At 37.3% G+C, this 15,589-nt stretch overlaps 1 protein-coding gene and 1 pseudogene across 3 annotated transcripts in view; both read left to right on the top strand.

Moving 5' to 3' along the window:
• SKA2 (spindle and kinetochore associated complex subunit 2) overlaps window positions 1–14,641 on the top strand; it is a 19,069-nt gene extending 4,428 nt beyond the window's left edge. Inside the window, exons 2-4 of one of the 3 annotated variants that reach the window (XM_005858378.2) lie at window positions 10,254–10,340; window positions 12,337–12,513; window positions 14,185–14,641. In XM_005858378.2, the coding sequence (XP_005858440.1) occupies window positions 10,254–10,340; window positions 12,337–12,513; window positions 14,185–14,253 (333 nt within the window). In that variant the 3' untranslated portion in view covers window positions 14,254–14,641. Of the gene's footprint in view, window positions 1–10,253; window positions 10,341–12,336; window positions 12,734–14,184 lie in introns of those variants that run through there. The other 2 variants (XM_014529954.1, XM_014529957.1) reach the window with 2 other exon arrangements.
• Window positions 14,333–15,165, top strand: LOC106724070 (annotated as a pseudogene).
• The last annotated feature ends 424 nt before the right edge of the window (window positions 15,166–15,589 follow it).

The following is a 15,589-nucleotide window of genomic DNA, read 5'->3' as shown; positions in this document are numbered from 1 at the left end:
TGGCATACTGTTCTTAATATGTTTGCTCCCCTTCTTGGCACTATGTGTTTTAACCAAGGTCACCTCTCCAAGAAAGGTTGTTTCCCCAGGTTCTGGTTTTTATTGTTTTGTTACATCTGTATTTATACCAGTTGATTTTAATCCTGTCAATTTCTATTGCAAAGGTTAGGGTGTTTCTTATCTCCATTCCAGGGAGTAATGATTATGTAGCTTAAGCGTGATTATTTGTAGTTAAAGTGATTAACTACCCGCCTGGCACTTAGTTAAGGGGTTTTATCCCCTCCCTAACTTCAGGAAAAAATCCCTACCTGGGGAAACAACCTTTCTCGGAGAGGTGACCTTGGTTTAAAACACATAGCACTAACGGAGCAAACATATTAAGAACAGTATGCTATATACGCCAGGTCCCTTGAAACATATGCTGTGCAGATGTTTCTTTCCTGCAGCGACTGTGTCAAGCAACAAGGATGGACTGGCTTCCGGCAGTGACCCAGAATGGAACCATACCTACTGGTTCATAGGTCGATGCTCAACCACTGAGCTACACCAGCTGGGCCTCTTTGATTTTTAAGTTTAAGAAAGATGTTTTGATGTTTTAGGGGTTAACTGAAAATTGAAAATGCCCTTTCCTAATATTCAGCTAGGTAGGGCGAATGATGTCATGTTTAGGATACGTTGATTCCCTGGAAGTCTGTAACCTAAGATGGTAAGCGCTTTTTGTATTATAGATTAAACTAGGGGCTCAGTGCACAAATTTGTGCACCTTGAAAGGAACTGTGGGCTGAGAGGCTGCGGTGGGCACAGGGGTGGGTTCGGCCCATCCTCCATGTCCCCGCTGGGCTCCTCTCGCTGTGGCTCCTGGTCCCCTGTCTTCCGACAGTCCCGCACCCGTCACTACTGCTCCCAATGCTGACAGTGCTGGTCCCGCTTGCACCTGCTGACGGCGCGGAGCCATTGGGGCCGGTGCCAGCAGTGGGTGCAAGTGGGGCCAGCGCTATCAGTGGGTGCGAGAGGTGGCTGCTGCCCCAATCAGCCTAAGGAGCAGGAGGAGGTGGAGAAGCCCTCAGGGGTGATTAGGTCCAGCAGCTGCCACTTGCACCCACTGACGGTGCCAAGCAATAAGGACTGGTGCCGGGTGCTGTCAGCGGGTGCGAACACCGAGTGGGACCGAAGGATGCGGGAGCAAAGAATTTTCAGTAACCACCAGAAACTCACGCCTATGACAGTAACTGGTGCCCCACCTTGGCCTGGCACTCCCACTCACCTGCTCCACTATCCTGTCACGGCTGATGCCGCCATGTTCCACGCTCTGCCGCCTGCTGCAGACACCTGCCATGTTCTGCGTGCACCCCTGTGGTCAGCGCACATCATAGCGACTTGATGTGCTATGTTCAGTTGTTTCAGTTGTTTCACCATTCGGTCTATTTGCATATTAGGGCATATTCCAAAGATAGATTGGGTATATAGAGATTGGGAAACATTATTTTACTTTTTTTTCTTTGATATTATTCAAAAGACTTGTTTTATATGGCAGTTAATCAATTGCTATGGAGGAGCTAACCAATATATCTCAGCAGAACAGAAATATTTTTGAACTTTGTAAAACTTAGGACATATTTACAAAATTACTTTATCTATATGTATGTTTATATTTCAATATTAATCATAGGTTAGTCATAAAAAAACAACCTCATTTTGATGTTTAAGTGTGATTCTTTTTTTTATTTTTAACATTGATAAAAATGTTCTTAGGTTTTGCATGTCTTCTGTCCAAAATGGCAATTCTTCTTTAAATTCTTTTCTCACTGAAGCTTCAACTCTTGCAAGATGCTTTTGTGTTCCTTTTCTACCTTTACTGCTAACGAATGCTCTGACTTTATTGCACTACTGTACTTGACACTAGCAGTGCAATAGTATTGTCAAAGCATCTGAAAGCAGGATGCACACCAGAATTTTGATTCTTGCCTTGCATCTTCAATATCTGTGAGTAGTTTACCAAAATCTTTGTTCCTGAAAACGTTTTTTGTATTACAAAAAATGTTATTACCAAAAGTGTTTTAAAAAGTCATAATTTGAAAAAAAGTTTTTAACTAATTAAAAACACTGCATTATGAAACGCATTAAGAGAATAATTTTTATAGCTAAAGTGGTTTTGGCTAATCTAAATGAGTAGTACGTACTTTATAATTTGCTACTTTCTGTAACAGATTTTGATTGGCTCTGGCAAATCTCAGGTATTATTTAATTGAATTTTAAAATGAATTAGTAAGTGATTAAAGTAATGCCAGTTATATATTTCCTATGATAACTTTTCCTATATCTTAATCTGTGCATCATGTGGTAAGTGCTCAAATTTAAAACTTAAGAATTCTTGATTTAAAGTTCTTTCTTTGTCATTGAGATATAATAAAGTATGAATCAGCACTATTTTTTTGTAATCAGTTTTATTAAGATATAGTTTACATACATTAAAACTCACCAATTTTAGGAGTACAATTTGATGAGTTTTAACAAATGTGTATACTCATGTAACCACCATGCCCTTTTTATGCCTTTTTGCGGTCAACCTCTTCTCCCCAAATTCCCTGACAACCACTTGTCTTTTCTAGAGTTTCATGTAAATGTACTTATATGCAATATACAGTCTTTGTGTCTGGTTTTGTGTGTTTGTGTGTGTGTGTGTGTCTGGTTTCTTACACTTAACATAATGCTTTTGAGATTTGACCATGTTGTATGTATTAATAGTTGGACCGTTTTTTGTCACTGAGTAATATTCCTTTGTATAGAATATCACATTATCAACTTTGGGTTGTTTCCAGCATTTACCCATTTATGAATAAAATTGTTATAAAGATTGTATTACAAGTCTTTGTGTAAACATAATGTTTTTGTTTCTCTTGAGTAGCATGATAAATATATGCTTGATCTTATAAGAAACTGTTGAAATCTCTTCCAAAGCTATGTATTAGGATTTCAGTTTCTCTACATCCTCACCAACACTTTGTATTGTCATTCTTCATTTTAGCCATTCTCATAGATGTGTAGTTATATCTCATAATTTCAATTTGCATTTCCTCAATGGCTAATGATATTTAATATATTTTCACGTGCTTATTTGCAGTTGATATATCTTCTTTAGTGAAGTGTCAAATCTTTTGCCTATATTCAAATTGAGTTGTTTGTCTTTTTATTATTACATTATGAATCCTTTAATTTTCTCTGTTATTTGCCTTCTCACTTAAAATTTTTTGATGCAACCCTAGCCAGTTTGGCTCAGTGGTTGGAGTGTCTGCCCATGGACTGAAGTGTCCTGGGTTCAATTCTGGTCAAGGGGGCGTACCTTGGTTGCAGGCTCGATCTCAGGTCCTGGTCAGGGCTGGTGTGGCAGGCAACCAGTCAATGTGTTTCTCTCACATTGATGTTTCTCTTTCTCAGTTTCTCCCTGTTCCTTCCACTCTCTCTAAAAAAATCAATGGGAAAAAAATATCCTTGGGTGAAGATTATCAAAAAATTTTTTTATTTAGTCCAATTTATGTTTTATTCTTCTATGGTTTATACTTGCTGTGTTCTAAGAAATATTTGCCTAATTCAAGGTCACAAATACTTCTACGTTTTCTTCTAGAAGATTTATAGTTTTAGTTTTTATATTGAGATCTCTGTTCATTTTGAGTTAATTTTCGTATATGGTATCAGATAAGTGTGGAGGGTCTTTATTTTTCCATATGGGTATCCCCTTGTTTTGGTACCATTTCTTAAAAGGAGTATAATTTCCCCAGTGGATTACCTTAGCTCCTTTGTAGCAGATCAATTGAGCATGTATGGGTAGATTTACTTATTTTTGAACTATATTTTGTTTCATTATACTGTATCAGCCTATCGTAATTACTGTAGCTTTTATGATTGATGATATTTGCCATTAAAAATGTCCAACTAAGCCTAGTTGGTGTGGCTCAGTGGTTGAGCATCGACTTATGAACCAGGAGGTCATGGTTTGATTCCTGGTGAGGGCATATGCCCAGGTTGCAGGCTCTCAATCCCCAGTGTGGGGCATGCAGGAGGCAGGCGATCAATGATTCTTTCTCATCATTTATGTTTCTAGCTCTCTCTCTCCCTTCCTCTCTGAGATCAATAAAAATATATTTTAAAAAATTAAAAAATATATATCTTCTGATTCAAGGAGGATGACATACCTGGAGCAACGTCTTACCAAACAATACAGAACTGCAGTGAGAAGCAGAGCTACCAAACTCAGCCCAGCCTAGAGCACCTAGTCAAATCATTTATTGAGAATAAATGATTGTTTTTAAACCACTGAGTTTCTTGGCATCATTTTTGAAGGATGTTGGTTTAATCTAGGCTGTTGTTTGAATTTCTAAACTTACTCAATTCACGTACAAATACATTGGCTAATCCATTCTTAGCAGTATAGTCTAATTATATGGAAATATTATCTCATAAGTGAAGGAAACATTGTTTGTCCTGACTCTTAATGAGGGACTAAAGATAAAGCATGTAAAGATATGCTTCTGTGCCACTTCTCTTTCTGGCCCCAAGTTTGATAACATTGCGATCCCTCAATTTAGTGTTACTAGGCTTATCTATAATAATAAAAGGGTAATATGCTAATTATACTGGATGTCCTTCCGGACAGTGGACAAAGCTGGGGCCAGAGGGAAGCCCGGGTCCCAGGTGCCTGCGGGCGGCCAGAGGGAAGCCAGCCCAGGTCTCGGGTGTTGCAGGCAGCGGAGGGAAGCAAGCCTGGGTCCCGAGTGCCAGAGGGAAGCTGGTGCCAGCAGCCGGGGGAAGTAAGGCCTACTCTTCCATGAATTTTGTGCATCGGGCCTCTAGTTTGTAAATAAAAATACAAGATGCCCAGTTAAATTTGAATTTCAGATAAGCAATATATGATTTTTAGTATAATTATGTCCAAATAGTGCATGGGAGATATTTATACTAGTTTTTTCATTGTTTATTTGAGATTCAAATTTAACTGGGTGTCCTGTATGTTTTGTGGCAGCCCTACCTCAAATTCCCTTCAGAATGTGTTTTCATACAGTTGTAAGCAGGATACATTAGATTGTAATGCTTTGTCTATTTATTGATCAAATAATTACCAGCTAGGACTTCTTTTACCTATTGTATGAGGAACTGTGGTAAGCAAAGTTAAATATATAAATAAGCTGGAGAGAAATAAATCACAAAAAAATAAATATGAAGAAAAGTACAGGGTGCTGTGTCTTTGAACAAATATATGTAGTATTTGTCTCATATATAAAAGTCTGTTAGCCCAGCATATAGACACTAGAGGCAAATAAATGTTTACATTGGATGAATGGGAGGGGGTAGAAGTTAACTTTATAAATAAAGATTTCTCCTTTATTATATAAGTAGTGGCTCGGTGCACAGATTCGTGAACATTGAAAGGAAATTAATTAGAAAAAATACTTTAATATCGCTGTTCACCCTTTCTGTGTAATAGAAGTGTCAACCAAATTCACTATCAACAATGACAGATCAAAACACACAGGTGCGATTGGTGCCAGCAAGAGCTTTATATGTTTTGCGCATGTGCAAGTCAACGTTTATTTTTAAATTGCCAGTGTGCATCATATGTACCAGCTGGTCGGTCAGATGGTCAGACAGAAGTACGGTTGGTCACTTAGCCTTTTATATATACAGATACCATATTTATTATGAAGACTTAGAAATCCCCGTTAACAAAGGAAAAGGTACATTCTACTCAGAGATAGAACTAAAATCTTGAGGAAAACAGATTTCTTTAGTGGTTTAATTTATCTCCTAGTTTGGATTCAGGATGACAAGGAATACTGGCTTTAGTAGTTTAAAAACCTTTCCTAGATAGTTCCTGCTCAGACATTTAAACTTCATTTCATTCCCTGAGGCCTCTTTCAATTTTTTTTCCCATTAATTTAGATAAACTTTTTTTATTTTTAAAATATATTTTTATTGATTTCAGAGAGGAAGGGAGAGGGAGAGGGAGATAGAAGCATCAGTGATGAGAGAGAATGATTAATCAGTTGCTTCCTGCATGCCCCGTTGTATTTATGTGCCACATTTTGTCTCTTCATCTATTAATGGACACTTGAGTTGCTTCCACCTTTTGTCTATTATGAGTAATGTTTTTATAAACAAGTATAGAAATATCTGTATCCCTGCTTTCAATTCTTTTGAGTATATACCTAGAAATATAAATGCTGGATCATATGGTAATTCTACTTTTAATTTTTTTGGGTTTTCTGTGTTTTAAAGTCTGTTTATAATTCTATTTATTTTCTCAAGGATTTTCCACTGGAACTGTGTACACATTACTTAAAAAGGGCATGAGAATTAAAAAAAACACAAAAACAACCTTTTGAAAGTAGAAAGCCCAGACTTTTAGCATTTGCCAATTTTCCTGGTGTAAATAGTTCCATCCTGACCAATTTTAAGCTTCCACCATGATGTTATTGAATGTATTTTCCACTATACAGATATGATAGACCTCAAGAGCATAGATAATAGTAAAATATAATAAAATAACTGAAGTTATGATTTTTGAGTAGATGTTTTCAATAAATTTATTGCTTTGTAAATTTATATAATTTAATTCTTACTGATACCTGTGTTTAAAAATTGGCTTGCAAAGTGAATGAAAATTTAGCTGATTCTATCAAACCATTGATTGGAAGCACACTCTGCCATTTCTTATTAATCTATAAGTTACTCAAAAGCAGGAACCACTTCTTTTTGTCACTATTTGATGGATTTTATTTTATTTTATTTTTAAATATATTTTTATTGATTTCAGAGAGGAAGGAAGAGGGAGAGATAGAAACATCAATGATGAGAGAGAATCATTGATTGGCTGCCTCCTGCACACCCCCAACTGGGGATCGAGCCCACAACCCAGGCATTTGCCCTTGACTGGAATCGAACTTGGGACCCTTCGGTCCGCAGTCTGATGCTCTATCCACTGAGCCAAACCAGCTAGCGCATGTTTGATGGATTTTAACACATTGTGGACCTCCAGGTATTACAGGAAGTCATAGCTGAAACTACTCTCTTAACAAGAAGACATTGTTAAATGGACTATGGGATTATGCTAATTAAACTTTAAGCAGAACTAAAATGTTGAGTTAAAAACACACACACAGGGCCCAACCGTTGTGGCTCAGTGGTTGAGTGTCAAGCTATGAACCAGGAGGTCATGGTTCATTCCTGGTCAGGGCACATGCCCAGATTGCAGGCTCCATCCCCCGGTGAGGGGCATGCAGGAGACAGCCCATCAGTGATTCTCTATCATCATTTATGTTTCTGTCTCCCTCTCCTTTCCTCTCTGAAATAAATACATATGCATATATATTTAAAAAACAAAACAAAAAACACATAGGTCCTGGTCCTGGCTAGGTAGTTCATTTGGTTGAGCATTGTCCTGATATGCCAAGGATGTGGGTTCGATCCCCGGTCAAGAAACATACAAGCATCAATCAGTGAATGCATAAATAAGTGGAATAACAAATCTCTCTAAAGAGTTTCTGATAAAATCAATCAATAAAATAATTTTAAAGAACTCCTCATAGGCCTAAGAGTTTCTGGTTCATAAACAATTCAGGGCTTCCAGATTAGAGATTGTTTTAAAGTAACCCTAAAGCCACAAATGCCATAATGATAAGAATTCTGTGGTAATTTGTTTTAAAAACTTTTATTTAAAATTATGCTTTAGAATGTCATGTAAAACCTTGTGTTATATATAAAGCTATGAAATTGTGGTCTATTTCAGTAATTAAACCAATTCAGTACTTGAATGCTTAGAGCCTTTGTTTAATTTGATTTGCCCTCTCCTCTATCCCCCTCCCCATCCTCTCCATCCACATGTTATATAGGTTTGTGCACTCTGTTTATATAAAGGAAAAGATAATCCCCTACATATTCTAATATGGGAAATTATGCCAGCAGTAATTTCTTTATACATACCTATACATATATAGTAATTATTAGTATGCTTATAAAGTCTTATTATCAATTAATTTACTTTTGGCATCTAATCTAACAAGTACCAGTATATAAGACATGAAAAGCCTCTTTTTGTTTTTTGGATTTTTAAAATATATATATATTTTTTATTGATTTCAGAGAGGAAGGGAGAGGGAGAGAGATAGAAACATCAATGATGAAAGAGAATCATTGATCAGCTGCCTCCTGCATGCCCCACACTGGGGATCCAGGCATGTGCCCTTGTAACCGAACAATCAATGGGTCCCTGCTGCCTGCCACTACTTGAGCCAATTAAGCGCAGAGACAGGGTTGAATCATATATGAGCATTTATTCCAATACTGCCGGCAGTATGGGAGAGCAGCAGGTCATCCACAAAAATCTGCTCTGCAGCCCCCCATAAGCCAGCTGCTTATATAGGGTAGGACAAAGATTACAAAAAGCCTCTATTTTTTGGAAAACACTTTAAAATTTTTTAAAATTAACAGTGTCTACATTTTTTGTTTGTTTGTTTGTTTGTTTTTTAAGCTCATAGCAACTCCTTTGCTGTTAAGAGATTTTTGGAAAAAATTTAAAAGCAAAAACTGGCTTTCTCTCTCCTTTTATTTCCACTCCAAAAATTTTTGGTTATAAAGATAGAACTTTGGTAGTTGCAAAATTTTCCATTCAAATTTAGGTCAATGATGAGAGCAATTGGTGATGGAAATTTTAGTATATCTCTTTCTGAAATTTTGTTCAGTGATGACCGTTCCTGATCTTAGAAGCATTTGAACTTCTGAGAGCCATTTTATCTTACTTTATATTCCAAAGTAGAGGCCTTAATCTACCTTTTGTGTAATGAAATATCTGTAGACTGTTTCTCATTAGACCTGAGAACTACTTTTACAGTGGGTTTTTTTGGCTTTTACTCTTTCCACTAAGGGTTCAAAATTTTAAGAACCAATCTTTAGTTCAGAGCTTAAGTGTATAATAAGGTCCAAACTCTATCCCCAAAGCAGTCTCCTACACTGTAGGCTAGGCAATTTCCCTGTGGAAATCATGTTTTGCCTTCCATAGTAAACTCATGGATGTTTCCTTGATAAATTCAAGGCAGTACCTGCTTTAAAATAATATAAAAGATGTGGAATTTCGAAAAGTTAAGAATAATTTATAAATTAAACACATTCAGATATAAACCACTTTTTCTTTTTTTAAAATATGGAATCATTCATGAATTTGCTTGTCATCTTTGTGCCGGGGCCATGCTAATCTTCTTTGTATTGTTCCAATCTGTATATATAATAGAGAAATATGCTAATTAACCAGGACACCATAATGGGTCTACCAGACAGGAGGAGTTTGCGCGTGCAGCTTCAGGGGAGGGTCTGATGGGCCGGAGAGGGAGTCAGGGCCAGACTGGCAGCGGCTGCGGCTGCTGCTGGGCCCGGGGAGTGAGGCAGGGCTGGACCAGTGACTCGAGGGTGGGCTGCGCCGTGCGATTTCGAATCATGCTCTTGGCTCCTAGTTTTAGTATATGTGCTGCTGAAGCGAGCACTAAACTACTTTTTCTGTTAGATATCCTTTCCAGCTTTTTTATATGTACATACACATATTTAGGTCTGTGGTAGCTTTCCCTTTTTTTTTTCCCTGAGAGGTGTACTACAGATGATGGTTCTATCCTAGGACCTACGTTCAATAAATTGGGTCTATTCAGACGGCTACTTTTGTGGCATGCTAGTATGTAGTTTTCCTTGTATAATTTGTGACTTTAAGCTCTCTAATTTTGGTCTTTGTAGCATTAATTTGTAGTTTTTTGGTTAATAGGGTTGCAGATAATGGAAACTATGAGAATCCCTGAAAATAAATTTGTTCTGTGTTTTAACTTGAAACCTCATTTCCTATGAGAGAGGAAAAACCACTGCCTAACTGATGAGGGTGTCAGTGACCCTAGGGAGTTCTTGAAGACATTGTTAGTTACTGTATTAATATATGATGGTGGTGGCTTCTTGGTATTTTAATTTTGGCTCAAAATCTAAGACACATGCAGAGAGAAATGATTTTCAAAATGTTAACTAGTTTAAGAAATTTTTAATATAGCCTGGTTATTATAGACCATTTAGGGTTTTTTCATACCTTTTTATTTCCATATTTTCAAAATGAGTTGTATATCACATTATTAAAATACTAAAAAAATATAAAGAGAAAAGAAAGAATAGTTGCAGGATCATGTTTATTAATATGACTTTTGGTTCACAGAATAATGATTTATGCTGATTTTTAGTTCCAGAAAGCTGATTCTGATCTGGATTACATTCAATACAGGCTGGAATATGAAATCAAGACTAATCATCCTGATTCAGCAGGCGAGGTAATCTGCAAAATCAATGTCTTTTCAACAGAATATTTTATCAAAAGATTTTCTGATAGTATTTCTAATAGTAGTGATTATAATAATTACAGAATTAAGTACTAAACTCATAGAATCTTAAAATATTTTTATGTTGGAAACTTGGTCACAGCATATTATTGTACCCATGGTCAAGGAAATTTGTGGCTATTTTATTTTTTTTAACCCTTATAAAAGGATTAGAGTCAGGAGATACGAACCATTGTGGAAGCCTTTGAAATTGTGAGAGAATATAGATACCTCTAGAACAGTCTATCTATCTATATAAAAGCCTAAGTGACTGTTGCGACCGAACGACTGTATAAAAGTTTAATAAATAGAAAATATACTACAAGAAAAAAAGACTGATAAAATAATTCTGCAGAGAGTGATCAAGACCTATGGCATGGCCATTACAAGTAGGAAAGGAACAGAAGATAGACACCATGAAAAAAAGAATACTTAGTATATTTGATATGGTCAAAGAAATAATAAATAGCATCAAATATATATTAAGATGCCTTTAGGAGTATCTACTCATTATACACCCCCTCTCACCCTTAGTGGTAGATTTTCTACCATGTTTCTAGATACTGGACATTGTATTGGATAAAAGATCTCCAGTAGAAAAACTGGAAAAATACAGTAAAAAATGTCTTTTATGGAATAGTGGCTATATTTTAAAAAGAATTTGAAAAACCAATGTAATGTAAGGGTGTCCCAAAATTCACGCAAGAAGTAATTTTGATAGAAAACACAGGTTTATAATTAAAAATTGTAAATTTTTTATTAATTCATAAAGTATACAGTATAGGGTTATGTATGGAATAGCATATCGGGTAAATGGCCTCCACAGCTTTGCTGGCACATACGCACTCTTTTGTTGAAATTTTCCATGACCGTTTTGCATAAATGTGGCTGAATTTCCTTGATACAGCGCTCAATTTCCTCCTTCAAAGTGTGGGTGGTCGTGGGCTTGTTGGCATAAACCTTAGACTTCAAAAAACCCCAAAGAAAAAAGTCCAATGGCTTTAAATCGCATGATCTGGGCGGCCAATTCTGATCACCAAAACGGGAAATTACACGACCAGGAAATGACTCATGCAGTAATTGAATTGTTTCTCGGGCTGTATGGCATGTGGCACTGTCTTGTTGAAACCACATGTCGTCCACATCCATATCTTGCAATTTAGGCACAAAAAACTGGATTATCATGTCGCGATAGCGAGCACCATTAAATTCAAATCTTGCGTGAATTTTGGGACACCCTTTATAAATACAGTTGCTTGAGCTGACATGAATTTTATATAGTGAAATCAATGAATTAGTATTTATACATACTTAAGCCTCATGGCAGTATGTTTAAGAATTTATAAGTGGCTTCAAGTTGTCTTATTCCTTAATGACAAATTAATATAGTTCCTTTAATCATCTTCTGAATAGTATTTAGAATTGTATTTTAGAAATATTATGTAATTAATTGTTGTGAACTATGCATCAAATATGTATCTAAAGTGACCTTATTTGCTGTTTAATGTTGCTTTTTTTGTGAGCTATTTCTGTACATAGGCTTTATTTTTTTTTAATTTATTTTTTTACTATAGTTGATATTTCAGTATTATTTTATATTAGTTTCAAGTGTATAGCATAGTGATTAGACAATTATATAATTTACGAAGTGATTCCCCCCGTTAATTCTAGTACCCACCTGACACCATACGGGTTACACTATTATTACACTATTATTGACTATATTCCCTATGTTGTACTTCTGCACCTAGGCTTTAAATTTCTTTAGAATAGAATCTAGGTCTTACTTCTTTCTTCCCCTTTTCCATCCTTGTCGCACAGTTGTATAATAAAATACAGTGTTTGATTAAATGGACGGTAAAATGTGTTGCATAAATTTTAATTATTAAAAGAAGCTTAATTTTTCACTTCCACAATTTAATATATATTAATTTTTTTCCTGATATAGAAAAATCCAGTTACCCTCTTACAGGAATTGTCAGCAATAAAGTCCCGATATCAAACTTTGCAGGCACGCTTTAAGCCAATTGCTGATGAGCAGAAAGAGATTAAGAGCCGCATTTGTGCTACTTTCAATAAGACTATGACCATGATACAAGAACTACAAAAGCAAACAGACCTGGAGGTAATGCTTTCAATTGACATGTTGCATACTGTTCGCTGGTTGTTTCTCAGCATCTATGTTCTTCCTTCCTGCCTTACAGAGTACTGATTTTCTTGAGATGTGTGCTGTCCCTCACAGCCTCATGCCTGAGGTAAATAAAGCTGGCACTATCCTTAGCTTCAGTGTGTGCCTGATTGGCAATGGGAATGGATTTTCCTTTAAGTAAACTTAATTCAGGAATGGGTTTGTAACCCAACTGACATGTGAAGAGGGAGTCTGGAAGTGGGAAATGAGGAAGAGTTTCCTCACTAATGAGAGAGCCTTGGCAAGAGAAAACTTTTCTTTCTTTTTTTTTTTTTTTAAATATTTTTATTGATTTCAGAGAGGAAGGAAGAGGGAGAGAGAGAAATATCAATGATGAGAGAGAATCACTGATCAGCTGCCTCCTGCACACCCCCTACTGGGGATAGAGCCTGCAACCTGGGCATGTGCCCTTGACTGGAATCGAACCTGGGACCCTTCAGTTCGCAAGCTGATGCTCTCTATCCACTGAGCCAAACCAGCCAGGGTGAAAACTTTTTGTATAAACATTTTGTATAAAGGTGATGCCTAGCATCACCTCTTAAAGATAAAGCTACCATTAAGAATATCAGAGCTGTGAGATGGGAAAAACTGAGTCTTTATCTGATGAACAGACCAGCCCTAAAGTCTGTTCTATTTATTTTGCAATAATAATAACTTGTATTACTTATCCATTTTGAAATGTGTTTCTTTTACTTGCAGCTAAAAGCATCTTAATTATCCTTCAAAATTTAGCCCAAGTTTCTACTTCTGAGGAAACTTCCAGATTATTTTTGTTTACTTTCTTTATCAAAATACTTTTACATATAGCATTCAGACTTGACTTCTTTGGTTCTGTCCAATTATAGTCCTTAAATTGTTTGACATCTTGGTCTTGTTTCTTCAACTTTAAAAAAAATTTTTTTTAATATATTTTTATTGATTTCAGAGAGGAAGGGAGAGGGAGAGAGACAGAAACATCAATGATGAGAGAGAATCATTGATCAGCTGCCTCTTGCATGACCCCTACTGGGGATTGAGCCCCCAACCTGGGCATGTGCCCTTGACTGGAATCGAACCCAGGACCCTTCAGTCGCAGGCTGAAGCTCTATCCACTGAACCAAACCAGCTAGGGCTGTTTCTTCAACTTAATTGCAAGTTCTTTGGAAGCTCAAACATCAAAGCACTTTGTATATAGGTAGCCAAATAATGCATTTTTTCTCCTGCTTTCTGAAATTTGTATCATATACATGAAATAAGCTTATAGAAACATTTATTGTTGTGATAAAGAAGTTAACTAGCCTAGTCGGCATGGCTCAGTGGTTGAGCAACGATCTATGAACAAGGAGGTTATGGTTCGATTCCCAGTCAGGGCACAAGGAGGTTATGGTTCGATTCCCAGTTGTGGGCTCAATTCCCAGTGGGGGATGTGCTGGAGGCAACCAATCAATGATTCTTTCTCATCATTGATGTTTCTCCCTCTCCCTTCCTCTCTGAGTTTATATATATATGAAGTTAATATATATATTTTAAGAAGTTAATTAAATTAACAGTCTTTAAAGGTGTTTTTGTTAAAATTATAGTTGAAGCTTTTAAAGGTTTTGGAAAAAAAGACTGTCATTTGTTTTCTAGCTGTCACCACTGACTGAAGAAGAGAAAACTGCAGTACAGCAATTAAAATCTCACATGTCAGATTTATGAAGAAATGGACTTGCAAAAGGGAACTCTGGTGGAGAAGAGATCAATTCCAGAGAGATTTAGGAAGATGTCTTGTTAGCATATGGTAACTAGAGGTGCGGTATGGTGAAAGAGAAAATTTGGCCTGGGTGACTGGATAGTGATGCCTTTCACAAGAGGGAAATATAAGGACAGATATGAATAAATTTCAGTCAAAAGGATGGAATGGGAAAAGGATTTAAATATATATGCACACTTAGTTTTGCAATTTCAGGCAAGAAAGTCTTAACATTATTTTGCATCTGTTTTTGTATAATCAGGATAACAAAGATGTTCTATCATAAAAGAATGATTATAGGGCGAGCTCAAACGCTTCTTCGAGGCCGAGGGTGGGTGCGACTCCTCGCCCGCAGCGGCTGCGGGAGCCAGTAAGCCTGTCGCATTTGGCCCTGCAGAGCAGGTGCCCGGTGCTGGCCCTCGCACCGCCGCCCATCGCTGCTGGAACAGGAGGTGCGGGAGGCGCAGGAGCGCGAGCGGGAGCTGCAGCGCCAGAGGCTTAGCGTCTATGGCACTGCCGAGGTCAAGGAGCCTGCGCCGAGCCTAATGGCGATCAGGGGCGATGGAAAGCTGGCGGTGATCTGGCCTCCCCGCAGAAAGGCTTCCGAGAACGGCCTGGAGCAGGAGGAGCGGAAGCCTTGAGGTTAGAGCAGGCTGGAATGCCCGGCCGAAAGTAACATGCCCGTCAGAGGACCAGGACAAGAGGAGCCCACGCGTGCTCTCGGGATAAGCAGACGTCCCGAAGAGGGACCCGCGGTCTGCGCTAGGGAAGATGAAGCCTACCAGCCTATCCTTGAACTTCATTTTGTGAAATTGATTCGTTTCTGCTACAAGACTGTTATTTTCCATTGGCAAGTACCACTACAACAACCTAACCAATGAAACGGTCCAGCCCTTCTCCACCTAACCGAAAACGGAGCGAGCCTCTCCCTCCGGCCTTGCATGGAGTCACCGTCTCGGCTTCCCCACCCCCCAATAAAGTCCCTTCTTACTGGGCAAAAAAAAAAAAAAAGAATGATTATGTACTATCAGTCAAATGTGAATGAATGTGCATTGGAAATTAAAGATGGAAAAAATATTTGTATTATATATTATATATGCATATAATTTTCTATTTTTGAAAATTTTAATTGAAGATGTGGTCACATTATCAGTGAGATTGCTAAGTGACCTATAGTGTCCCATAAAACCTAACCTTTGTAATAAGCTGGTTTCTCTGTGACAGCCTCTTTTATTTTTGTCCTATTCCTTTTGCTTGCTAATGTTTTTTTTTAATAATTAAATATCTTTATTGTTCAGATTA

Source organism: Myotis brandtii, unplaced genomic scaffold, assembly GCF_000412655.1.
Source record: "Myotis brandtii unplaced genomic scaffold, ASM41265v1 scaffold1170, whole genome shotgun sequence".
Lineage (NCBI taxonomy): Eukaryota > Metazoa > Chordata > Mammalia > Chiroptera > Vespertilionidae > Myotis > Myotis brandtii.
The sequence above is the reverse complement of the archived record's forward strand: the minus strand, read 5'-3'. Positions and strand labels throughout refer to the sequence as shown.